Source organism: Poromitra crassiceps (assembly GCF_964638095.1).
Source record: "Poromitra crassiceps genome assembly, chromosome: 16".
Taxonomy (NCBI): domain Eukaryota; kingdom Metazoa; phylum Chordata; class Actinopteri; order Beryciformes; family Melamphaidae; genus Poromitra; species Poromitra crassiceps.
This window is the reverse complement of record NC_139645.1, coordinates 5,834,845-5,860,707: the sequence shown is the minus strand read 5'-3', so window position 1 is coordinate 5,860,707 and position 25,863 is coordinate 5,834,845. Positions and strand designations below refer to the sequence as shown.

The 25,863-nt window shown below is 42.3% G+C and overlaps 1 protein-coding gene across 1 annotated transcript in view; it reads left to right on the top strand.

Annotated features, from left to right (window-relative positions):
- LOC310791352 (unconventional myosin-IXAa-like) overlaps positions 1–25,863 on the top strand; it is a 158,988-nt gene that overhangs the window by 105,883 nt on the left and 27,242 nt on the right. The window contains 8 exon segments of the mRNA XM_083653039.1: positions 2,428–2,549; positions 5,309–5,450; positions 15,503–15,698; positions 18,027–18,146; positions 20,478–20,553; positions 24,109–24,249; positions 25,151–25,190; positions 25,748–25,863. The exon segment at positions 25,748–25,863 is cut by the window's right edge and continues 7 nt beyond it. Of these exon segments, the coding sequence (XP_083509165.1) occupies positions 2,428–2,549; positions 5,309–5,450; positions 15,503–15,698; positions 18,027–18,146; positions 20,478–20,553; positions 24,109–24,249; positions 25,151–25,190; positions 25,748–25,863 (953 nt within the window).

The following is a 25,863-nucleotide window of genomic DNA, read 5'->3' as shown; positions in this document are numbered from 1 at the left end:
TAAACTAACGTGAAGTTTTTGTAAAACTTCCAGTTATAATTCAAATTCAAGTCGCACTTTCTTTTAGTTTTGTACTTTATCCCACCAAACATTTTCGGCTACTTTCGTCGGGTGTAAGATGATGTAGCGTGTTAAAAGACTTTCCCTGAATAAATCAGGATTTAAAAATCAAAATTGACAAGTCTCATATGTAAGTAATAATGCACACATTTGGGTCGATTTTCCACCTTCGCTCTGTTCTTCTAAATGCGCGTTTAAGCCTGCAGATGCTGTCATATACCAAGAGCAGCAGCAGCAGCAGCTGGACTTTTCAGTGCCAACGGTGATGAACGTAGTTAGAAACAGCTTAACAAATGGTGTGTTGATCTGAACGGAATCGGCCTGGATTGTTTGTGTGAAGAATGCGCAGCACAAACGTGCAAATCACTCAAAGAGAAACAATGTTAGAGAATAATGCCGTCAGGCTGTGCTAATGTTGCCAATCACTCAAAGAGAAACAGTGTTACAAGATAATGCAGTCAGGCTGTGCTAATGTTGGTTTTTCCACCAGAGGGTCCATCAACACAAGTGTGATGGAACGTTGTTCCGTTTGAATACGGCGTGCAGAGGTCGGCCCAGAGTTTGCTTTACTGTTGTTTTGCGCGTCTAATTCAAATGTTTGACCAAATTAATCCATACAGTAACCCTTCAGTTATAGATTAGCTCCTACTGGCGTTGTCTGTATTAAAGTTTATACACCATCTGTCTTGGCTTGAAATACACATAAACATGGTAAAATAGATTTATATCTATTTATGTAGCGCTTTTATCCAAAGCGCTTTACAATGTGCCTACATTCACCCATTCATACACACATTCACACACCGCACGCAGGGTGCTGCTGGCACAGCCAATCGGGAGCAATTTGGGGTTCAGTATCTTACCCAAGGACACTTCGACATGCCCGGCCGGGGATCAAACCACCGATGGTTTATCCAAAGCGGTTAGTGGACAACCCGCTCTACCTCCTGAACCACAGCCCGCCCTCCATAAACATAACCTACTGTACCGATCAACATAAACATAAATCTATTGTGTAAGTTCCCTTTTTCTCAGGTAGACATTTTCATTTGGCCAAACACTGAAGAAGTCTAACTTCGTTGTTGAAGGATCCTGTTCCAGCTGTGCGCTCATGAACTGGGTTGTCCTCTGCACAGAAAGTGGCATAAGCAGCAACAGGCATTAACCTGGTTTTGTTCAGCTCTCTGACTGTGGACTAAAAAGACAGAAAGGAAAGGGACTGGGAAAAAAACGGAGATTCCATAGATTTTTTTTTATGAAACCTCCCTCAGATTAAGGGTCTTTATTGGCTAATTCTCTTTCCCAGGAACACAAGGAAACAACATGTCGAGAGAAGAAGCCAGCTAAATGCTCTGAATGCTTTTCTTCTTATTAAACCGCAGAGAGGCTAGACGGGCCGCGAGACGCCTTTTATAGTGCCGAGAGTCAACACGATGCATGTTGTCTCTCTCTCGCGGGGCACTATGTAAAACACGTGTCTGTGCAGCCTGTGCATGCAAAACAACACTGTCGCTTTAGTTAGTGGAATTTAAAACAGCCTGTCCCGCTACATACTGTAGGAGGGGTTCTCATGCTGCTGCCTTCCAGACAACTGGGACCTTCGGGTTTTCTGACTTTTCTGACTAGGAAAAAGTGGACTTGAATGCCGCTCAAAGTGGGAGCTCCGACATGAAAACTGGGAGAGAGAAAAAAATCGACTCCCACGAGGCTGGGAATCAGTCGTGTGACGTCACACAATAATAGCCACAACCATGGAGTATGTAGTCCAAAGTATGAAGGGCCAAAATAAAATTTATAATGAATCTGTTAGCTTATGTGTGTTGCTGGTCCTCATTTTCGTTAAAAAATGCAAGGAGGGTGTGTTAAGCTTGTTGTTAAGCCTCGTTAACCTCGTTGAAAGTTTGTAGCGGTCCTCCATGTTTCTTGCTTGCGTTTAGCCTTTGTGCACTGGAATGCTTTGAAGGTCGGGGGTGGGACTTTTCCACTGGGAAACACCCACGTCCCAGGTGTCTTGAAGGCAGCATCAGCCCTGTTTGGTGACACATCGATGTCATATTTCTACGCGTGCCCACAGATAGTCGACTGGTAAAGTAAAGTCTGTTGCCTTAGCCTGTGGTGCACTGGTGGCACATGAACTGTACGCCCCCTTCTGGTCAAACCCATCAGACATTTCTCGCCTGTGCCTAAATAAGTAGAAAATACAATAGGAATCTTCTTTAACGATGTTTTGTGAGATCGACTGTCGCTGTGACTCAGTTGCCACGAGAGAAATGCAACCAAGGTTATTTTAATATGTTTTATTAAATGTTTTATTGTTATTGAAAGTGAGCAGCAGTGTTGACCTATGACCTCTCTGTCGTCTCACAGGAGGAATACAGGGCAGAGGGCATCAGCTGGCACAACATCGACTACATCGACAACACAGGCTGCATCAACCTGATCAGCAAGAAGCCCACGGCGCTGCTCCACCTACTGGACGAGGAGTGCAAGTGAGTCTTGTCAGCCCGTATTATCGTCAGTCCAAACTGACTGGCGCATGGGCGGTGAGTTATGATGGGGAGCGCTTGCTTTGAAGTGCTCGGAGTAGCAGAGGGGTGGGGTTCTAATTCAGAGAGCATCAGATAAACTGTGAAATGACTCTTTTGGGAACTTGTTTTATCGCCCTGTGTGGCAAACCAAACCTCACCCATGTGCTACCTCAAGCAGGTTAAGACAACAGCTTAGAGTGAGTAGATCCACCCCATATCACCAAATATATTCTTATCAATCCTCAATGCATTTTTTGTTTACCCTATTAGTTCACCCAAAGAATTCTAATTCAGTCATTATCTACTATAGTTTCACAGCAAAACACTGTTGCAGAATTCTCCCAATTGAAGTGAATGGCGACCAACTGAATTGAAGTGAATGTGACCAACTTTCAAATGTAAAAACAAAAAAAAACGGCAAGCAAAAAATAAAAAATTAAACATTGCAACTCACCAATATGTGTGTGTGGGAGCCCTGGGCTTCTGTCCCTGCAACAACGCTCCCATATGCCAAGTTCAATGTAATTACCACATAAACAGCCTGTGTTTATTTCTCTCTCATATCTGTGGGATGTTTTTTAAAAATCCATACGCATCATGGTGGATGGATGGCCACGAGATTGAAATGCATTCGCAACACTTGATGATCTCACTACTTTCGTCGTCTTTTCTTTTTCACGACACTAAAGAGGTGTGTGTGCGTTGGAACCCGACGTGCAAAGCGATCCAACAGCGTGGGGTCTTTTTTAATCTGTGCGTGGAAAAAAGCTCAAGTGTTTTATGATCCTCTCCTTGCTCCTCCTGTTCACTTGCACGCTATCGCTCCCTCTCTGAATGCATGCTATAGGTCTCTCTCTCTCTGTATCTCTGTCTCTCTCTCTGCCTCTCGCTCGCTCTGTCTCTGTCTCTCTCTCTTTCTTCTTCTCCCTGCCGAATCATATGGTTTCCTCGCGGCCAGGAAGCAAATGCTTTGCGGACCGGTGGCAACGGTCCACGGCCTGGGAACCACTGATGTAAATCACCAACTGTCCTCTTTTTGTTTTTGTTTTGATCTTTGATCTGAAATACTGTATAAAGCCCTAGGGGGGGTTAAGTGTATGACAGTCTTCTTTCCACTTGATGGGAAATACTGTATTGTCAAAAAAATTATTTTTTTACAAAATATATTTCCTATTTGATCGTTTTAAAAGAAGAAATTCGCCCCTTCTCCATTTTGACACTGATTCAAATTCCTCCCACTTGAGCTGGAGACCAGCGAGTCCTTGGCTGTGTGTGTTTTTCATAGCTCAAGTTTCCCCTCTTCTCTAAAGCCCTGGTGTCTCATTCCTCCCCTCGTCTCTTCCTGTACGCTGTTGATGTTCTGCTGAAGCCCTGGCTGTGGCTTTTTAAAGGGCTAGAGGCACAGTGACTTTATCAGGCTACTGCATTAGCCCCGACTTCCAGGTGGAGCTGAACTGGGATCAGCTTACATGGCTTCTCTGAGACCTGCGGCGTGAGAGGAGAAAAAATGTCAAAATGTCAAACCTGCTCATAGATCAGATGATTCGGCATCGTTGTCACTCACTTCACATTTTGTTGGTGGCTTATTACCATAGGATCCTGTGGTATGATGAACTCAAAATGCATGATTTCTTTTGGGTTTCCAGGGTCTTTAAGTAATGTGGTGATTTGATTAGACAGTGGTTTTGATGCATCTGTGTTTCTTACAATGTCAAGCCACCAAAGACACCACACGTTCTTTAAAGGTTAGGTTACAGTAAATGTGTCATATTTGTTGTTGTTTGAAGGCCCTCCTACCACACCAAGGTCCATTAAAAAAAATCTAATTGCCCAAATTTGGGCAAAAAAACACACGTTAGAATATCATTTGAGACTTTATTACTAAGTGGTAGGGTGTCGTGGTAAATTTGACTTTTATATAATCTTGGCTTGGATTGTATTTAACAGACTGGGCTGATGATGTGGAAGGCCTTATTTTAATATGGTCCAAAAATCCACAATGGCGGTGATGTCAGGATGCTAATCACGGCAAGCGTCCACTGAACAAAAAAGAATGTGCCAACTCCATAAAACATGATTCCCAACACGAGGGTCGCGGGTTCGTGCCCCTGGTCGGGCGTCCATACGTCCATACAGGCACAATTGGCCGTGTGTCTGTGGGTGGGAAGCTGGTTTAAGGTTATGTGTCCTGGTCGTTGCACCAGCGCCTCCTCTGGTCGGTCGGTGCACCTGTTCAGCAGGGAGTGGAACTGGGGGGTATAGCGTGATCCTCCGCACGTGCTACATCCTGCTGATGAAACTCCTCGCTGTCAGGTGATTTCACATGTATTGCAGGAAGTGTGTGAGAGTCTACACCCTCCTTAGATCCTCAGAGGGGGTGGAGCAATGATCGGGACAGCTTGGTAGGGGGAATTGGCAAAGTATATTTGGGTGGAAAAGGGGGCGGGGCATGATAGAAGGTTCATTGCTGTTGACTCTGGAATAGCCCAACCTGCCGACCATGCTGTACTGTCTCTCTATGGAGGGCAGAGTTTTAGAACGAAACTAGACATGACTAGAGTATGTCAACATTGTGATATTCCTTGCGCAGAACGCCTGCCATGTTCCTCCTCGATTAGTGTATTTTCCTTTTGACAACGGATGTTGGAAACCCTTTAGATGTACAGTACAGCTTGTCCGGGGGAAGACACAGACCTGACGTCCCCCTGTCCTTGTTTCAGCTTCCCCCAAGCCACCAACCAGACTCTGCTGGATAAGTTCAAGCGGCAGCATGAGGGCAACAGCTACATCGAGTTCCCTGCCGTCATGGAGGCCGCCTTCATCATCCGACACTACGCTGGTAAAGTCAAGTACGGCATCAAGGTCAGTGGCTGTCCTCATCTTCCCTCCAAAAGTCTTTGTAACTGTCCTCATCTTCCCTCCAAAAGTCTTTGTAACTGTCCTCATCTTCCCTCCAAAAGTCTTTGTAACTGGACAGAAAGGAAGGAAAACTCTTTGTAACTGGACAGAAAGGAAGGAAAAGTCTTTGTAACTGTCCTCATCTTCCCTCCAAAAGTCTTTGTAACTGGACAGAAAGGAAGGAAAAGCCTTTGTAACTGGACAGAAAGGAAGGAAAAGTCTTTAACTGGACAGAAAGGAAGGAAAAGTCTTTAACTGGACAGAAAGGAAGGAAAAGTCTTTGTAACTGGACAAAAAGGAAGGAAAAGTTTTTGTAACTGGAGATAAAGGAAGGAAAAGTCTTTGTAACTGTCCTCATCTTCCCTCCAAAAGTCTTTGTATCTGGGCAGAAAGGAAGGAAAAGTCTTTGTAACTGGACAGAAAGGAAGTAAAAGTATTTGTAACTGGACAGAAAGGAAGTAAAAGTCTTTGTAACTGGACAGAAAGGAAGTAAAAGTCTTTGTAACTGGACAGAAAAGAAGGAAAAGTCTTTGTAACTGGACAGAAAGGAAGGAAAAGTTTTTGTAACTGGACAGAAAGGAAGTAAAAGTCTTTGTAACTGGACAGAAAGGAAGGAAAAGTCTTTGTAACTGTCCTCATCTTCCCTCCAAAAGTCTTTGCAACTGGGCAGAAAGGAAGGAAAAGTCTTTGTACCTGGACAAAAAGGAAGGAAAAGTCTTTGTAACTGGACATAAAGGAAGTAAAAGTCTTTGTAACTGGACAGAAAGGAAGGAAAAGTCTTTGTAACTGTCCTCATCTTCCCTCCAAAAGTCTTTGTAACTGGGCAGAAAGGAAGGAAAAGTCTTTGTAACTGGACAGAAAGGAAGGAAAAGTCTTTGTAACTGGACAGAAAGGAAGGAAAACTCTTTGTAACTGGACAGAAAGGAAGGAAAACTCTTTGTAACTGGACATAAAGGAAGTAAAAGTCTTTGTAACTGGACAGAAAGGAAGGAAAAGTCTTTGTCACTGGACATAAAGAAAGGAAAAGTCTTTGTAACTGGACAGAAAGGAAGGAAAAGTCTTTGTCACTGGACAGAAAGGAAGGAAAACTCTTTGTAACTGGACAGAAAGGAAGTAAAAGTCTTTGTAACTGGACAGAAAGGAAGGAAAAGTCTTTGTAATTGGACAGAAAGGAAGGAAAAGTCTTTGTAACTGGACAGAAAGGAAGGAAAGGTTTTTGCAACCGGACATAAAGGGAGGAAAAGTCTTTGTAACTGGACAGAAAGGAAGGAAAAGTCTTTGTAACTGTCCTCATCTTCCCTCCAAAAGTATTTGTAACTGGGCATAAAGGAAGGAAAAGTCTTTGTAACTGGACAGAAAGGAAGGAAAAGTCTTTGTGACTGGACAGAAAGGAAGGAAAAGTCTTTGTAGCTGGACAGAAAGGAAGGAAAACTCTTTGTAACTGGACAGAAATGAAGTAAAAGTCTTTGTAACTGGACAGAAAGGAAGGAAAAGTCTTTGTAACTGTCCTCATCTTCCCTCCAAAAGTCTTTGTAACTGGGCAGAAAGGAAGGAAAAGTCTTTGAGACTGGACAGAAAGGAAGGAAAAGTCTTTGCGACTAAACATAAAGGAAGGAAAAGTCTTTGTAACTGGACAGAAAGGAAGGAAAAGTCTTTGTAACTGTCCTCATCTTCCCTCCAAAAGTCTTTGTAACTGGACAGAAAGGAAGGAAAACTCTTTGTAACTGGACAGAAAGGAAGGAAAAGTCTTTGTAACTGTCCTCATCTTCCCTCCAAAAGTCTTTGTAACTGGACAGAAAGGAAGGAAAAGCCTTTGTAACTGGACAGAAAGGAAGGAAAAGTATTTAACTGGACAGAAAGGAAGGAAAAGTCTTTAACTGGACAGAAAGGAAGGAAAAGTCTTTAACTGGACAGAAAGGAAGGAAAAGTCTTTGTAACTGGACAGAAAGGAATGAAAAGTCTTTAACTGGACAGAAAGGAAGGAAAAGTCTTTGTAACTGGACAAAAAGGAAGGAAAAGTTTTTGTAACTGGAGATAAAGGAAGGAAAAGTCTTTGTAACTGTCCTCATCTTCCCTCCAAAAGTCTTTGTATCTGGGCAGAAAGGAAGGAAAAGTCTTTGTAACTGGACAGAAAGGAAGGAAAAGCCTTTGTAACTGGACAGAAAGGAAGGAAAAGTCTTTAACTGGACAGAAAGGAAGGAAAAGTCTTTAACTGGACAGAAAGGAAGGAAAAGTCTTTGTAACTGGACAAAAAGGAAGGAAAAGTTTTTGTAACTGGAGATAAAGGAAGGAAAAGTCTTTGTAACTGTCCTCATCTTCCCTCCAAAAGTCTTTGTATCTGGGCAGAAAGGAAGGAAAAGTCTTTGTAACTGGACAGAAAGGAAGTAAAAGTATTTGTAACTGGACAGAAAGGAAGTAAAAGTCTTTGTAACTGGACAGAAAGGAAGTAAAAGTCTTTGTAACTGGACAGAAAAGAAGGAAAAGTCTTTGTAACTGGACAGAAAGGAAGGAAAAGTTTTTGTAACTGGACAGAAAGGAAGTAAAAGTCTTTGTAACTGGACAGAAAGGAAGGAAAAGTCTTTGTAACTGTCCTCATCTTCCCTCCAAAAGTCTTTGCAACTGGGCAGAAAGGAAGGAAAAGTCTTTGTACCTGGACAAAAAGGAAGGAAAAGTCTTTGTAACTGGACATAAAGGAAGTAAAAGTCTTTGTAACTGGACAGAAAGGAAGGAAAAGTCTTTGTAACTGTCCTCATCTTCCCTCCAAAAGTCTTTGTAACTGGGCAGAAAGGAAGGAAAAGTCTTTGTAACTGGACAGAAAGGAAGGAAAAGTCTTTGTAACTGGACAGAAAGGAAGGAAAACTCTTTGTAACTGGACAGAAAGGAAGGAAAACTCTTTGTAACTGGACATAAAGGAAGTAAAAGTCTTTGTAACTGGACAGAAAGGAAGGAAAAGTCTTTGTCACTGGACATAAAGAAAGGAAAAGTCTTTGTAACTGGACAGAAAGGAAGGAAAAGTCTTTGTCACTGGACAGAAAGGAAGGAAAACTCTTTGTAACTGGACAGAAAGGAAGTAAAAGTCTTTGTAACTGGACAGAAAGGAAGGAAAAGTCTTTGTAATTGGACAGAAAGGAAGGAAAAGTCTTTGTAACTGGACAGAAAGGAAGGAAAGGTTTTTGCAACCGGACATAAAGGGAGGAAAAGTCTTTGTAACTGGACAGAAAGGAAGGAAAAGTCTTTGTAACTGTCCTCATCTTCCCTCCAAAAGTATTTGTAACTGGGCATAAAGGAAGGAAAAGTCTTTGTAACTGGACAGAAAGGAAGGAAAAGTCTTTGTGACTGGACAGAAAGGAAGGAAAAGTCTTTGTAGCTGGACAGAAAGGAAGGAAAACTCTTTGTAACTGGACAGAAATGAAGTAAAAGTCTTTGTAACTGGACAGAAAGGAAGGAAAAGTCTTTGTAACTGTCCTCATCTTCCCTCCAAAAGTCTTTGTAACTGGGCAGAAAGGAAGGAAAAGTCTTTGAGACTGGACAGAAAGGAAGGAAAAGTCTTTGCGACTAAACATAAAGGAAGGAAAAGTCTTTGTAACTGGACAGAAAGGAAGGAAAAGTCTTTGTAACTGTCCTCATCTTCCCTCCAAAAGTCTTTGTAACTGGACAGAAAGGAAGGAAAACTCTTTGTAACTGGACAGAAAGGAAGGAAAAGTCTTTGTAACTGTCCTCATCTTCCCTCCAAAAGTCTTTGTAACTGGACAGAAAGGAAGGAAAAGCCTTTGTAACTGGACAGAAAGGAAGGAAAAGTATTTAACTGGACAGAAAGGAAGGAAAAGTCTTTAACTGGACAGAAAGGAAGGAAAAGTCTTTAACTGGACAGAAAGGAAGGAAAAGTCTTTGTAACTGGACAGAAAGGAATGAAAAGTCTTTAACTGGACAGAAAGGAAGGAAAAGTCTTTGTAACTGGACAAAAAGGAAGGAAAAGTTTTTGTAACTGGAGATAAAGGAAGGAAAAGTCTTTGTAACTGTCCTCATCTTCCCTCCAAAAGTCTTTGTATCTGGGCAGAAAGGAAGGAAAAGTCTTTGTAACTGGACAGAAAGGAAGGAAAAGCCTTTGTAACTGGACAGAAAGGAAGGAAAAGTCTTTAACTGGACAGAAAGGAAGGAAAAGTCTTTAACTGGACAGAAAGGAAGGAAAAGTCTTTGTAACTGGACAAAAAGGAAGGAAAAGTTTTTGTAACTGGAGATAAAGGAAGGAAAAGTCTTTGTAACTGTCCTCATCTTCCCTCCAAAAGTCTTTGTATCTGGGCAGAAAGGAAGGAAAAGTCTTTGTAACTGGACAGAAAGGAAGTAAAAGTATTTGTAACTGGACAGAAAGGAAGTAAAAGTCTTTGTAACTGGACAGAAAGGAAGTAAAAGTCTTTGTAACTGGACAGAAAAGAAGGAAAAGTCTTTGTAACTGGACAGAAAGGAAGGAAAAGTTTTTGTAACTGGACAGAAAGGAAGTAAAAGTCTTTGTAACTGGACAGAAAGGAAGGAAAAGTCTTTGTAACTGTCCTCATCTTCCCTCCAAAAGTCTTTGCAACTGGGCAGAAAGGAAGGAAAAGTCTTTGTACCTGGACAAAAAGGAAGGAAAAGTCTTTGTAACTGGACATAAAGGAAGTAAAAGTCTTTGTAACTGGACAGAAAGGAAGGAAAAGTCTTTGTAACTGTCCTCATCTTCCCTCCAAAAGTCTTTGTAACTGGGCAGAAAGGAAGGAAAAGTCTTTGTAACTGGACAGAAAGGAAGGAAAAGTCTTTGTAACTGGACAGAAAGGAAGGAAAACTCTTTGTAACTGGACAGAAAGGAAGGAAAACTCTTTGTAACTGGACATAAAGGAAGTAAAAGTCTTTGTAACTGGACAGAAAGGAAGGAAAAGTCTTTGTCACTGGACATAAAGAAAGGAAAAGTCTTTGTAACTGGACAGAAAGGAAGGAAAAGTCTTTGTCACTGGACAGAAAGGAAGGAAAACTCTTTGTAACTGGACAGAAAGGAAGTAAAAGTCTTTGTAACTGGACAGAAAGGAAGGAAAAGTCTTTGTAACTGGACAGAAAGGAAGGAAAAGTCTTTGTAACTGGACAGAAAGGAAGGAAAGGTTTTTGCAACCGGACATAAAGGGAGGAAAAGTCTTTGTAACTGGACAGAAAGGAAGGAAAAGTCTTTGTAACTGTCCTCATCTTCCCTCCAAAAGTATTTGTAACTGGGCATAAAGGAAGGAAAAGTCTTTGTAACTGGACAGAAAGGAAGGAAAAGTCTTTGTGACTGGACAGAAAGGAAGGAAAAGTCTTTGTAACTGGACAGAAAGGAAGGAAAACTCTTTGTAACTGGACAGAAATGAAGTAAAAGTCTTTGTAACTGGACAGAAAGGAAGGAAAAGTCTTTGTAACTGTCCTCATCTTCCCTCCAAAAGTCTTTGTAACTGGGCAGAAAGGAAGGAAAAGTCTTTGAGACTGGACAGAAAGGAAGGAAAAGTCTTTGCGACTAAACATAAAGGAAGGAAAAGTCTTTGTAACTGGACAGAAAGGAAGGAAAAGTCTTTGTAACTGTCCTCATCTTCCCTCCAAAAGTCTTTGTAACTGGACAGAAAGGAAGGAAAACTCTTTGTAACTGGACAGAAAGGAAGGAAAAGTCTTTGTAACTGTCCTCATCTTCCCTCCAAAAGTCTTTGTAACTGGACAGAAAGGAAGGAAAAGCCTTTGTAACTGGACAGAAAGGAAGGAAAAGTATTTAACTGGACAGAAAGGAAGGAAAAGTCTTTAACTGGACAGAAAGGAAGGAAAAGTCTTTAACTGGACAGAAAGGAAGGAAAAGTCTTTGTAACTGGACAGAAAGGAATGAAAAGTCTTTAACTGGACAGAAAGGAAGGAAAAGTCTTTGTAACTGGACAAAAAGGAAGGAAAAGTTTTTGTAACTGGAGATAAAGGAAGGAAAAGTCTTTGTAACTGTCCTCATCTTCCCTCCAAAAGTCTTTGTATCTGGGCAGAAAGGAAGGAAAAGTCTTTGTAACTGGACAGAAAGGAAGTAAAAGTCTTTGTAACTGGACAGAAAGGAAGTAAAAGTATTTGTAACTGGACAGAAAGGAAGTAAAAGTCTTTGTAACTGGACAGAAAGGAAGGAAAAGTCTTTGTAACTGGACAGAAAGGAAGGAAAGGTTTTTGTAACTGGACAGAAAGGAACTAAAAGTCTTTGTAACTGGACAGAAAGGAAGGAAAAGTCTTTGTAACTGTCCTCATCTTCCCTCCAAAAGTCTTTGCAACTGGGCAGAAAGGAAGGAAAAGTCTTTGTACCTGGACAAAAAGGAAGGAAAAGTCTTTGTAACTGGACAGAAATGAAGGAAAAGTCTTTGTAACTGGACAGAAAGGAAGGAAAAGTCTTTGTAACTGTCCTCATCTTCTCTCCAAAAGTCTTTGTAACTGGGCAGAAAGGAAGGAAAAGTCTTTGTAACTGGACAGAAAGGAAGGAAAAGTCTTTGTAACTGGACAGAAAGGAAGGAAAAGTCTTTGTCACTGGACAGAAAGGAAGGAAAAGTCTTTGTAACTGGACAGAAAGGAAGGAAAAGTCTTTGTAACTGTCCTCATCTTCCCTCCAAAAGTCTTTGTAACTGGGCATAAAGGAAGGAAAAGTCTTTGTAACTGGACAGAAAGGAAGGAAAAGTCTTTGTGACTGGACAGAAAGGAAGGAAAAGTCTTTGTAACTGGACAGAAAGGAAGGAAAACTCTTTGTAACTGGACAGAAAGGAAGTAAAAGTCTTTGTAACTGGACAGAAAGGAAGGAAAAGTCTTTGTAACTGTCCTCATCTTCCCTCCAAAAGTCTTTGTAACTGGGCAGAAAGGAAGGAAAAGTCTTTGAGACTGGACAGAAAGGAAGGAAAAGTCTTTGCAACTGAACATAAAGGAAGGAAAAGTCTTTGTAACTGGACAGAAAGGAAGGAAAAGTCTTTGTAACTGTCCTAATCTTCCCTCCAAAAGTCTTTGTAACTGGGCAGAAAGGAAGGAAAAGTCTTTTTAACTGGACAGAAAGAAAGGAAAAGTCTTTGTAACTGGACAGAAAGAAAGGAAAAGTCTTTGTAACTGGACAGAAAGGAAGGAAAAGTCTTTGTAACTGGGCAGAAAGGAAGGAAAACTCTTTGTAACTGGACAGAAAGGAAGGAAAAGTCTTTGTAACTGGACAGAAAGGAAGGAAAAGTCTTTGTAACTGGACAGAAAGGAAGGAAAACTCTTTGTAACTGGACAGAAAGGAAGGAAAAGTCTTTGTAACTGTCCTCATCTTCCCTCCAAAAGTCTTTGTAACTGGGCAGAAAGGAAGGAAAAGTGTTTGTAACTGGACAGAAAGGAAAGCTCCATTTTGAGTTTAATGTGTGAGATTTCTTGTGGGAGGAAGAGCATTACTCACTCATTGTAGCAACTGATAATGTAATAATGTGTCAAAATGTTAAAATGACAACAACAACAACAATAACTGTATACAAGGCATCAGCTGAGCAGCATTTTGGTAAACAAACCGCTTTTCCGGGTGGAAACGGCAATGGGATCCTATGGAGCTAGCTTTGAGTGCTCACTCTAGCCCCAGCTGTGCTGTGTACATTTTAAAAACTACGACAGTTCACACAACTTTAACACGACGTGCATATATTATACATCAAACTCTTGAGCTACTGCTGCTCTCACTCAGAATGTCAAAATATAAGCGATGTGATGTATACTTTTTGAGATATTAACGTTTGTTTGGCACAACTCATACTGTACTAGTTAACTGCCGCGGTTTCCGCGTGTTTTGCGGTGATTTGTTGTGGTTGTGACGTCACGCTGATTCCTCGTATAAGAAAATAAATGGGTTTGAAAATCGTCACTGGGTGGGTAAAAACGTTGCATCTCTCAAATTTCAACTTTTCAGGAACTCACCAGTAATCCTTTGAAGTTAAAACATGAAAGGCTCCAAAACTGGAGTTATGACATTTTTTGCATAGCGTAATACTGTATGATGTAATAATGACCAGTTAATATAATTACGGTATGTGTTTAAAATGTACTACATTAACAGGTTTTATTACATTTTTATTACATTGTCGGTTGCCAAAAACCTTGTAAGTAACTTGTTGATGGGCATAGTTGTACAGGTTATTAAAACTTTTTGAAGTTTAAACTCCAACACATAACACACACGCATGTAGAGTCATATGAACTACACACAGTGAACTCATATGAACTACAGTAGCCATGCTGCGACTCGTCCATCACGCAGAGCTAGTAAATGGGGTGTGACCTCTCACACATTCGCACAATAGAGAGGCATTTTTAATCACTTTCTTTGGCACGGACCGCGACCACAGTCCTCTTACGCAACCAGATCAAGATCTGGCATCTATTGTGCAGGTCTGGGCATTTATTCCCAGTTACTACTATGAACCAACAGCCTTCTCATATTCTACCACATGCAGTCAACCAGGAACATTCCAACGCATCGGAATGCATCTTAAGATGCATCTTGTGCACTGACTTTTCATCTCAGGGTTGAAGAAACGGTGGCAAACACAGTAGCATTGTTAGAACTGTTAACATATAACTTCCCATTAACGTAATAAAGCATTAACGTAATCTTAACGATATCCTTATTATCCAACCGCACACCTGTTAGACTTTGTCATTAACACACAATACTATTACATGAACCCTGGAGCCAAGGGGGCTGAAACCTCCAGGTTTCAAAGTTTTAATATGATCTAATAATAGTCCAAATTCAATATGAAACTGTCACCCTTTCACATTATGGTTATTAATTAATGATGGCGCTACATCTGAAAAAGGGCTGACTTTGTATGGAAGAGGTCTTTGATAATTTAATTTAATTTAAAAATAGTAATTCAATAAAAGATAAAAGATTCTTTTTTGAAACCTTCCTGTTAACACCATAATGTAACAATTATTATACTAACACAGAAAACAATATTATATTAATCTTAGGTAGCCTTTATTACAGTCACATATGATGGTAATTTATTACATTAATAGTTATAACAGGCATAAATCAGACAAATCTGCACTGTGAAAACAAACAAGAACGAACCTAAATGATTGCTATTGGAGTGCAGTTCAGAGTCCATTCTTCTTGATAATTTGAGTTGTTGTTTTAGTGACATATTTATGGCAAGTCCCTCATTCCCTCCATTCGAAAGCATAAAGCCAAATGTTGCTCTGTTGGGTAACCACTTGATCTTCATAATAGCACTGTAGTTATTTCCTCCATGTTTTACATAATGGTGTCCCAGATTGTCCATAATTTGTTATATTAGTCATAATAGATTCCAACTGAGGTTTGTAGAGACAGACTAGTTTAGAGGCTGAACAGTCAAGAGTTTATTCTGCAGCTTGATATGCATCAGCTAACCCAACCTGCAGTATTTTCAAGACTGAAAAGTAGGGCTGCCTGCAACTAACGATTATTTTCATTATCAATGATCAATTATTGTTATTTATTTTCTCGAGTAATCGATTAGTCGTTTTGTCTACAAAATGTCACAAAATGATGAAACATGATCACTTTTTCCACAAAGCCCAAGATGACATCCTCAAATGTCGTCTTTTGTCCAAAGATCATCAGTTTGCTGTCAGGGAAGACTAAAGAAACCAGAAAATAATCACATTTAAGCACCAACAAGAGATTCCCCCCCCCCCCCCCCCTTAAAATTAGTTGAAACGATTAATTGATTAAAAAAAAATTGTTGGCAATTGGATTTCTTGTCGATCAACTACAGTAATCGTTGCAGCTCTACCGCAAGGTGAATGGGAAGAAATGCATTCATTTCAATTTGTCTGTTGATCTTTGTCTCTCTCTCTCTCTCTCTCTCTCTCTCTTTCTCACTCACTCACTCTCACACACACACACACACACACACACACACGCTCTCACACGTCACACACACACACACACACACACACACACACACACACACACACACACACACACACACACACACACACACACACAGGACTTCCGGGAGAAGAACACGGACCACATGCGTCCGGACATCGTGGCTCTCCTGAAGAGCAGCAAGAACGCCTTCATCTGCGGGCTGATCGGCATCGACCCCGCGGCCACCTTCCGCTGGGCGGTGCTCCGAGCCTACTTCAGAGCCCTGGTGGCCTTCAGGCAGGCTGGGAAGAGACACACGCAGAAGAAGACTGGTAAGTGTGCTCGGCCCTAACACGAGCTGCACACACAGACACGGTGCAGGGCAGCGATAGGACAGAGCACCTGAGGAACCAGATGCAGGAGATACTGTAGTGTAGAGAGGAGGGGAGACACCTTGTTTGAGATCCTTGCAGCTGTATAATTTAGTTGGAAAGACTTAGAAAAAATATATGGTCAAGAAATGTCTGTGATCCTTTTTTGTTGTATAGAGGCACGCATAGATGTTTCATCTGTCCCTCTGCCTTATATTGTATGCAGTTTTTCACTTGTACGACATTTGGCAATGTTAGCCTACATTGGTGCACATGTGCAAAAAACACATGCAGACAAAGTGCATTAGAAAAGGTTAGTGTGTGATTTCCCTAGTCCGGTTAGATCTCAGCCTGTGTCAGACCTCCATCAAGGAATCTATAAAGAAGGAAGGGACGGTTAGATCTCGGCCTGTGTCAGACCTCCATCAAGGAATCTATAAAGAAGGAAGGGATCGTGACTGACCGCGTACTGTAGGAGTCCAACTGACAAGCAATCACTACAGTAGGAGTAGAGGTAAATCAGTAGCCTGTCAATCCAGGTGAGTGACTTATGGGCATTTTATCAATTTTGGTTTGCTAAACTCATTCTGTAGTATTTTTTGGAAGCACATTGTTTATAGAGTGCCAAAAGGATTGCGTATTTTTGCAGGTCAACCTGGTTGTTGACATCGCACTGGGTTTCCTCATCTCAAAGTCAGTGTTGTTGTTTTTTCTTGAATGGGATTTGGTTAGATGCCTGAAATGAAGTCTGTTGTTATCAAAAGTTTATGATACTTACAATAGATCTTCCAGAATAAAAAACGTTTCTGCACAGATCGATGGAAGTTTCTTTACTTGGTCAAATCATGCCAAGCTTTCGGTCACAAGACCTTTATCAGGAGGGGGGGAGCATTTTGATTTTTGAAGCGTATATGCGATCATAAACTTACCATAGACCTTATTTCAGGCATCTAATCAAAACCCCATTCAAAAAACCTCAGTGACTTCGAGACGACGGAATGCTAACGAATTTCCGAGTTTTGGGACTCTTCAATGCCGGTAGACAACAGGTGGGTCTGCCACTTTAAATACACTAGAACTCCACTTGAAAAACACACACAAAAACAACAACAAAAACAACAATTTAGCCAGTAAATGGGATGAAACGGAAATCCTGATTCTCAGTTTGGATGTATTCCTGCCATGCAGTTCGTTCTTTATGGATTCCTTCGCCTCCTCCACTGTGTGTGTTTCATCATCAGCATACTGTAGTATATATGTGCGTAGTGCTCGTGGTGCTGCCATCTAGTGGTGCTGCCATACAATAGTTGTTGCTCTCTCTCTCTCTCTCTCTCTCTCTCTCAGCTTTGGCTCTATAATGAATGCCTTCTTTCCCGTAGCGTTGAGTGCTGTAGCTATGTGATTTGCAGTGGATTCTGCCACCAGGTGCTCTGTCAGTGTCGCTCGATCGCCATCGTGTGATTCAGACTTCCGCACTGCACACGAGAAATATGCGGTGATGTGAAAATAGATGCTTGTGTGTTTTTTTTTTAGAAAGCTTCCAAATTCCATCTTTTGCTAATCCTTCCATAGCTCTTAGAAATCCTATTCTTCCCAACCAAAATCTAAAGATCTTAGTGTCACCCAAGGAAACCTGTAGGAAGCCCTTCCCTTCCCTCTAGGAGGCTCATACAGATTGACAATGCTTTTATCCAAAGCGACTTACAATATCACATTTTTGTCAGCAATAGAGCAATCAACTATGCAACACAGGCTATGACAGCTACAACTTCTGAAGAAATGGTGGTAAAAGTAGTTTTTTTTTTTTTTTATGCATAATGCCCATGAGCTAAATCTTTATGATTACTCAAAAATGTGTATGGGCTAGGTTTAATTTGAACACTACAAAATGAAACCTCCCCTTGTCTAAGAGGAGAGAGAGTTCAGAATGTACGCTCTATGGCAGACAACCCCTAGTGGTGACACTGTGGAAATGTCTGGGGGCGAACTCTGTCACTGCTGCCAGTCCAAATTATACCTGCACCCAGAACTACAATGGGGGAGACTCAAATCCCACTGCTGCCTCCAACCGCAGTTTTGAATGTAAACTACCTTCCCTCCAAAAGTCTTGCACAGGTATCTGTCTCTCGTAGATGACTGCATCTCCTGATCTCTTCTTCTGCTGTCTAATCTGTCGTTTCTCTCTCTTTCCCCCCCTTCTCTTTCCTTGTTTTATTTATTTTCTTCTTTCTCTCTTCTTCTTCTTCTTCTTCTTCTTCTGTTTCTTCCTTTTTGTTCTGCTTCTCCAAGGGCATGATGACGCTGCCCCCTGTGCAGCTTTGAAAAGTGTGGATAGTTTTAGCTTTCTGCAGCACCCAGTGCATCAGAGAAGCTTAGAGATCCTCCAGAAGTGCAAAGAGGAGAAGTACAGTAAGGCTGCAAATACCACTATGACTCCTCCCACTTTTACGCCATGGGGCGTGAGGGGGGGGACGGGAGGGAGGGGCAGACCAACATCATCAAGTTGCACTAGCCTAGACAGTGTCCCTAGTGTGGACCCTAGACAGTGTCCCTAGTGTGGACCCTAGCCATTGTCCCTAGTGTGGACCCTAGCCAGTGTCCCTAGTGTGGTCTTTTCCTGATCGAGATAGATCAAACGGATACGACGTCCAGAAATACTGAGACATAATTTCTCCAGTTTTAGTTTTCTCCGTTTTTGGGGGATTTGTCACAAATTATCTTATTAAATCTTATTATTATTATCTTATTAAATCTTATTTTCTATCATTAGACTAGATGCTTGTTGGTCTCCACTCCCTCTTGTCTCCCTCGTCCTCGTCCCCCTCTCTTATGCACCTGCATGTACGTGTCCCGCAATCTGTCCCGCATGTTGTCCACACTAGCACGCTTCTGCCATCCTGTCACTAACTCTGCCGTCCTCCTTGACGGGACTTAGCCCCCGCAAATTGCACGACGCTGCTCACGCACGGGTCAGCTGTTTGGTCTCTCTGTTTAACCCTACTTTGGTCTGGGGGAAGGCGGGCACAGTAACACTGCCAGGTCGTCCCATCATCACGGCTTTGACTGGTCCATAATATGACACAGCTCTGCTTTCACGTCTGGTCTTGTCTCTTGTGCAGCGGGTGTAGTTCAGACACAACAACCCACCCACCACTTCTGTGGTGACTAATCTCAATAGGCTGGTGATGGGGGGATAGCAGCACACTTGAGGGGAAGAGAATGACATAGTTGGGATTACAGCTCTTTATATCCTCGTCACTAACTTTGTTCACAGTCTCACAGTAACAGGTTGACATGATGCGGTGAAGAACATACACAGTTAGGCCTGTATGTTTAGCATTTCACACGATAAGAGTATCGCAGAGATGACGTCATTTTTTGTAGGCTAACCCGGAAGTTAGCATCGCGCCGGGTTCCCTCATCTGGAAGTCAATGGGATTTTTGTATGTGCATCATCTTCACAAATGAGGACCACTTGCGATTTATGAAGTGTAAATGCGATCGGCAAAAATCGCGATCGCCAGAAAACGCTTTAAAAATGTTTAAAAAAAAATGTGTTCCTTTTGTGAAGATGATATTGCTGAACACAAAGTTTGCAGTTTCATAAACCTTTGTTACCCACAGACCGTATTTCTGGCATCTAACGAAAATCGACATACTAAAAACTCATTGACTTCAAGACAAAGGAACCAGGCGATGCTAACTTCCTGGTTTTAGGACTCATTCCTGCGACACTCCTTCCGAAGGTCACTTTTCCTCAGCGAACATTTCACTCACTACACTCAAATGTTTTCTTTTCGTTTTATAATTTATTTATTTTTTTACCACCCTACAGCATCTGATAAAAGTGATGAAACTGAAAACAGTAGAGTATAGACTACACTGTCGCTGATCCAAGTCCTCAGCCAGATCACTTGGTTGATCACTTGGAAGCCTAACACACTCTAGATCCCTCTGTTCCTCATCACTGTGATCGATTGGCTGAGTCTAGATCCCTCTGTTCCTCATCACTGTGATCGATTGGCTGAGTCTAGATCCCTCTGTTCCTCATCACTGAGGATAAAATGGAATGCCTGGTGTGTGTGGATTATATCACTTCCTCTGGCACTTCCCGGCTTATCAGACGAACACTGAGTTCACTAACTGCCAAAACACCAGCCATCATCGTTTTTGGTACACGGCTATCTGGATTAAATCCATTTCGGCTCTTATTTGGACTCCAACTCACTCAAATTGTACTTCTCTAAATTGACGATCCGTTCAGTATGGCCTGAGGAAAGAAAGAAAAACCTCTCACAAATGCAGTTCACATTGTTTCACAATTATGGGGAAAAAATGTGTTTTGAATATTGGCATTTCAAATAACTGACTGTGACTGAGCAAATTTTCAAGCACACCAACAGTCCAGACTAAACCATCTTCCATAATCTTCACGACACTAACAAGACGAACTCACTATTAACCTCTCAGATCTTATTTTAATGTGAAATCACCTAGATTCATTTTCCCATAAAAGGCATATAACACTCATTGCAATAACACCAGAGTGTCACATGGTGTCGGAAGTGTGTTTTGTCTCTGCTTGGGATGGTTTGGTAGGGGTCTGTGTGTGTGTGTCTGTGTGTGTCTGTGTGTGTCTGTGTGTGTGTCTGTGTGTGTCTGTGTGTGTCTGTGTCTGTGTCTGTGTGAGTGTGTGTTAGTGTTCCCTCACATGCTGTAATCCTGTCTGTTGGCGATCAGGTGTGACCAGAAAGAGTCCGCGTACTCCACTCTCAGACCTCCAGGGGAGCAACACCGTCAATGAGAAGTCCCCGCGGTAAGAGTCTGCGGAGCGCCAAGTTCATGTGGCCGTATAATAAAACATTGGAAATGTGTGAAGAAATGAATGAGTCATATTCTGAGATGCGTTACGAATGCACACCCAGATTTTCCCTAGGGGTTGGTCTGGATCTGCATTTATAAAGTACCTCAGATATGAGAGTGAAGAGCATACTGTAGCTATTGGCAGAAGTGAAATTGGTTATTTTTGAGACAAAAGCACAGCATGTCAGCTTCTGTTTCTGATGGGTTTTTTTCCTACAAAGATTATTATACCAGTTCAGAACAATGTAATTTATTCTGTTCAGTCAATTTCAGGTGAGCATACGTATTGGGTCACATTAACTGAAAGTGGTGGCGTCCCGGGGTCTCAGTGATCTGAGGCAGTGGTTCTCAAAGTGGGGTCCGGGGTTAGGGTTCCAGGGGGTCCCCAGCAAAAAGGGGAATCATTGATGTCCCCTTTGATTCCATCCATAAAATAACACAATAACAGAATGTATGACTATTTTGGTCATGCGTTTCATACACTTTGTGCAACAACAACAAAAACATCTAAAAGCAAAAATCTGATGGGATACTCGTATCAAGTTGGGGTGTGTGATGTAATTTGTGACAGTTTGGGGGTCCTTGACGTGAAAAAGTTTGAGAACCAACCCACTGATCTGAGGCATGTTATCGTGACGTGGGTTCGAATCCAGCCCATGACATTTGTCGCATGTCATCTCTCAATCGAACCTGTGTCTCTTTCTACATTGAGCCATCTAAGAAGGTGGAAATGCAAAAAAAAATATATATATATATATAAAAAGGCAAATTAAAATAGTGTTTTGGTGGTCACACCTCCCCACATGCAATAAAGATAGGTGTGCAACCTGTCGACATCACCAGTAATATCTTCCTTTGAGATGCTCTACCAAGCCTTATAAATAAAAAATAAAAAAACTGAATGCAATCAGTCTTATCTGAAAATGTCCAGTTAGAAAACAGCAGAGATATTGGGCACTGGGCACTGAGTCGGAAGCAACACGCCTTTCAAAAGAACGAGTGATGACTGTGCAGTGACCCCCAGCGTTCCCCTCGTGACCCCCAGCGTTCCCCTCGCCCGCCGGGGGGGCCCCCGCTCCGCCACCTCCCCTAATTAGCTGCGGAGCGTGAGATTAGCAGACCCTGAAGCAGGGCGGAGCGCACTACACCGCTTTTGTTGCACAGGAGCGCGCAGTCCCTGGCTGTTAAAAGTCCCCCCTTAATATGATTTGCAACCTCTGCCCTCCTTCCCTCTCTCTCTCTCTCTCTCTCTCTCACATACTGTACACACACACACATCCACTCCACCCCAGCACACTAAGGGAGCACTGAAGCCGCACGCAGCTGTTTCCTGCGTGATGTAAAGTCAGAGTTATGCACGTGTGCGAGGAGCGTCCGGGGAGCGATAAATCGCGCCGCGCGCCGGGGCGCTCGTCGGCCGGACAGTGCACTGCTTTATGGGACTCTCAGGGAGACCGCGGAGATAAACAGTCACCACAAAGGCATATTGTACTGTCACCATTTACAGAGATAGATATTCCACTGGGGAGAAATTCTCATTATTATGCTAGGCCAGATGTGAACAGGTTTGTGCTTATTTATTGTTTATTACATTCCATCATATAATGGTATAGAAAATATGTATTTTTGGTTGCATCAATCAAATAAAGCCTTAATCACGAGTCTGAGGATTATTATATAAGAACACACTATGAATCTTGTGATCCGTCACACAAAGGAAAGCATATTATGTAGCCACTATGGCCTTTCTTCCTATAGCTTTATGGGAACCTGTTGTAATTTATAAGCATCATGCGATGCAGCCATGGCCCGGCAGTTTAAATCATAGGAACGTCTGCTCCCCTACTGGGGCGGTGGGGTTATGCCCTGAACTGCAATATGGATGTTGGACCAGAGTGCTGGCTGTGTTATAGGAGCTTCCTCAGGGTTTCTTCCTTGGCCTCCCAAGAGGGGAACACAAGTGGAAAGACTGTTAAGATGAACCAGCCACACCTTGGCTTGACTTCTCAGGACCCTGTCCAAAATGCTTTGGGTCTTCTAACTACACTAAACAGACAGAAGATGCATCCCAAATTTAAAAACGCAGTATTTTCTAATTTAACCACAAAAGGGGAAAATATCGCAAGATTGATGAGATCTTAAATTGAGTCATACTGTAACCGATTCCAAGATCTCTGCCCTGTTGGACTACTAGGTTGTCTCTGGTGGAGTTTTAGAGGTGCCAACATTTCAAAGGCCACATAGGAATCTAGAACCAAGGTTTTTTGGTGTTTTTGACAGTGGAAACAGTCAAACCCGTGCTGCTCGCCCTACAAAGAGAATCAAAAAGTGCTACTTTCTCACCTGCTGTTGTATATTGACTCTCATTAGTGGTCAAACCTCTCCTCTTACACTTGCCTCCCACCTCATTTTTGCTTATAGAAATGACTTAGAAACATATTGGGTTCCCACACATGTCACACAGCAAGAGAGCTTCCTGTAAATCACCAGAGTGGAAAACAAACCTCAAGGCTCTATGACCCAGCAAGCTCAATCCATGATTGATTGCTGCTGCTGCACCTACAGTATATATATACTGGATGATCGTCTGTACCTCAGTTGTTTTTTTCGCTTCTTTCCTGTAGCCTTCCTGCTCTCCTCTCTTCTCTCCTCCTCTCCCTTCCTCTCCTCTTCTTCTCTGTTATCATCTTCTCTCACTTCTCCTCAGGGCTCAAATAGTTTAGATTGGCAAAAGGTTCTCGCCGTGACCTCACCACCTGGCCACCCCACCTGACCGCTGTTTATGAAAAAGAAAAAGAAAATACAGTGTTTATTTGAGGTCAGGTGGTTAGGGGGTTAACCTTGAGGCCTGAGGTTTTAGCCCTGTGAGGTTTGTGAGGAATAACTCCACACTCATTCCCTCCTCAGAACATCCCTATGTATTCTCCTGTTCACAAACAAAATAATTTCTCCTAAGTTTGTTTGATATGTTTTATACAATCTACACTGAATGTGCGCGAAATATTGATTTCCCTAATTATATATATATATATATATGCAGCTCGATATCAGGAAGTGTAATCTTTCGCAAAATCAACACTGCAGTCAAAGTCACATCTTAACCAGCCCACATGTAATAAAATATATAATATAATATACCGTAATATAATATAATATTGGCCGCCGTCCTTTTTACGCTCGGATGTGGACAACATTTTTGAGATGTTCAAGTGGACCATTGAGTCGGAAACGATTTGGTCACTTTACATGGAAAGCAGGATACGTTTCTCCGAGCGGATGTGACGAGTCTACATTCAGGATCTGTTGCAGATCACTTTTTTTTTAAATCAATTATTTATTGATTAAATTTTTTAACATACTGTTGCAGATAACCATCTGTTATCTGCCACATTGTGACATAAACGGCTGAGACGTTAATTTACATGAACAATTATCATCCTCTTTTGTATGTGTTGTCTCCCTTCACTATATATTCAGTATAAAAGAAAGAGAGAAATTGTCTCCTCAGGGATTCTCCGGGCCTGGGCTGGAACGGCCGTGTGGGTCGACAGAGCCGCCTGTCCCCCATCGGCTCCCACACGGAGGAAGACGGCATCTTCGTCAACTCCACCAGCAGCAAGCTCCTGGAGCGAGCCCACGGCATCCTCATGTCAGTAACCACAGAACCTCCTCAGACACATGAACGTCCCACACTACTCCTCAACACTCACTAAGAGCAGGGGTTCCCCAACCTGTTTTGGCTTGTGACCCTATTTTGGCGTCACAAAAATGTAGGGGCAATGAGACATTCAAATTCCGGTAGATCATCGATAATATCATCAGTGACATCGTCAGTGTTGTCACATAGTATGCTTCTTTTTCCAGAACTCTGAATTTAACCTGAGAATTCTGACTTTAATCTCAAAATTCTGACTTTTTTCCTCAAAATTCTGACAGTAACTTCGAATTCTGACTTTAATCTCAGAATTCTAGAGAGTAGCCTACCCTGATGACACCATATTTGAGTTGTACAAAAACGGTAGGCTAGGCTGAGATCAAAAAGAAGTTGCCCCGAGTTTTTGCGTCCTCCAAAGCCCCACTTCCTCATAAGTCATTCTGGCGCCGCTGGTCTTCAGCTCAGGTTCAAGCCCAGTGTCATCAAACCATCTGCCCTGCTGAACTGTCATTTAACAGTCAGTGAAGATTCCTGCCAGCTCCAGGGCTGCTGTGCTGTAGCTGAGCCTGACCTGCCAGCTCCGGGGCTGCTGTGCTGTAGCTGAGCCTGACCTCTGACCTCCCTCCCTGTGCAGATGAGAATGTCCCTGCAGGGATCAATAAACCTTCATATTACTGACGGGGACACGACCCACTTGGGAGAGATGTCTGGAGAACTACAGGGCAAAAGCTTCACTGACCTCATACTTTATAACCGCACGGGTTACCTTTTGGTTTCCACCTGAGGCCCAACACACTTTATTAGCAGTGGAATCTGTTTTTGCTGTTGCTCTGCGCTCTTCTCTTTCCAACTCTGATCTCTGTCTGACTGAGAACAACTTCTGTCCTTTAAACAGGAGGAACAAAAACTTCAAATCGAAGCCGTCTCTTCCAAAGGTAAGGCATGTCATCTGATTTCATGTAGCTAATAGTGGTGTTGCTAGCGTTACCAGCTAATAACGGTATTGCTAGGGTTACCAGCTGACTATGGCCAGTCAGGGTCAAGGCTGAGGGATAGCAGTAGGTTAGGCTGTAGATTAGCTCAGTGGTTCTCAAGTTGGGGACCGGGGAAGCCCAGGGGCCGTCAGTGGGTTCCAGGGGGTCCCAAACAAAAGGGGGAATAATTTATTTTCACTGTATTCAATTGAGTGGTCCTTGACCTTGACGTGATAAGTTTGTGAAGCACTGAGCTAGATTGTTTGCCTGGTTGTGTTGCTTGTTTGGTAAGTTGTTATGGTCCAGACAGGCTGAGGGCTGCTGGTAGACTAGGTTAGGTCCCTTTCTCTCTCTCTCTCCTCTCTCCCTCCATGCTTGTTTTATATGAATTGTTCAGTTTCTGTTTATTGATTGTGTTTTGTTCGATCTAGCTAAGGCTATTTTCTGCTAAGCCCTTTGAAACTGTGAATCAGGACGATATCAATATACACTTGACTTGACTCTGTCCTCGCCTGCAGCACTTACTGGACGTGAAGTCACTGAAGTACCTCAGCAACCTGACGCTCCACGACCGCATCACCAAGTCACTGCTGCACCTGCACAAGAAGAAGAAGCCACCCAGCATCAGTGCACA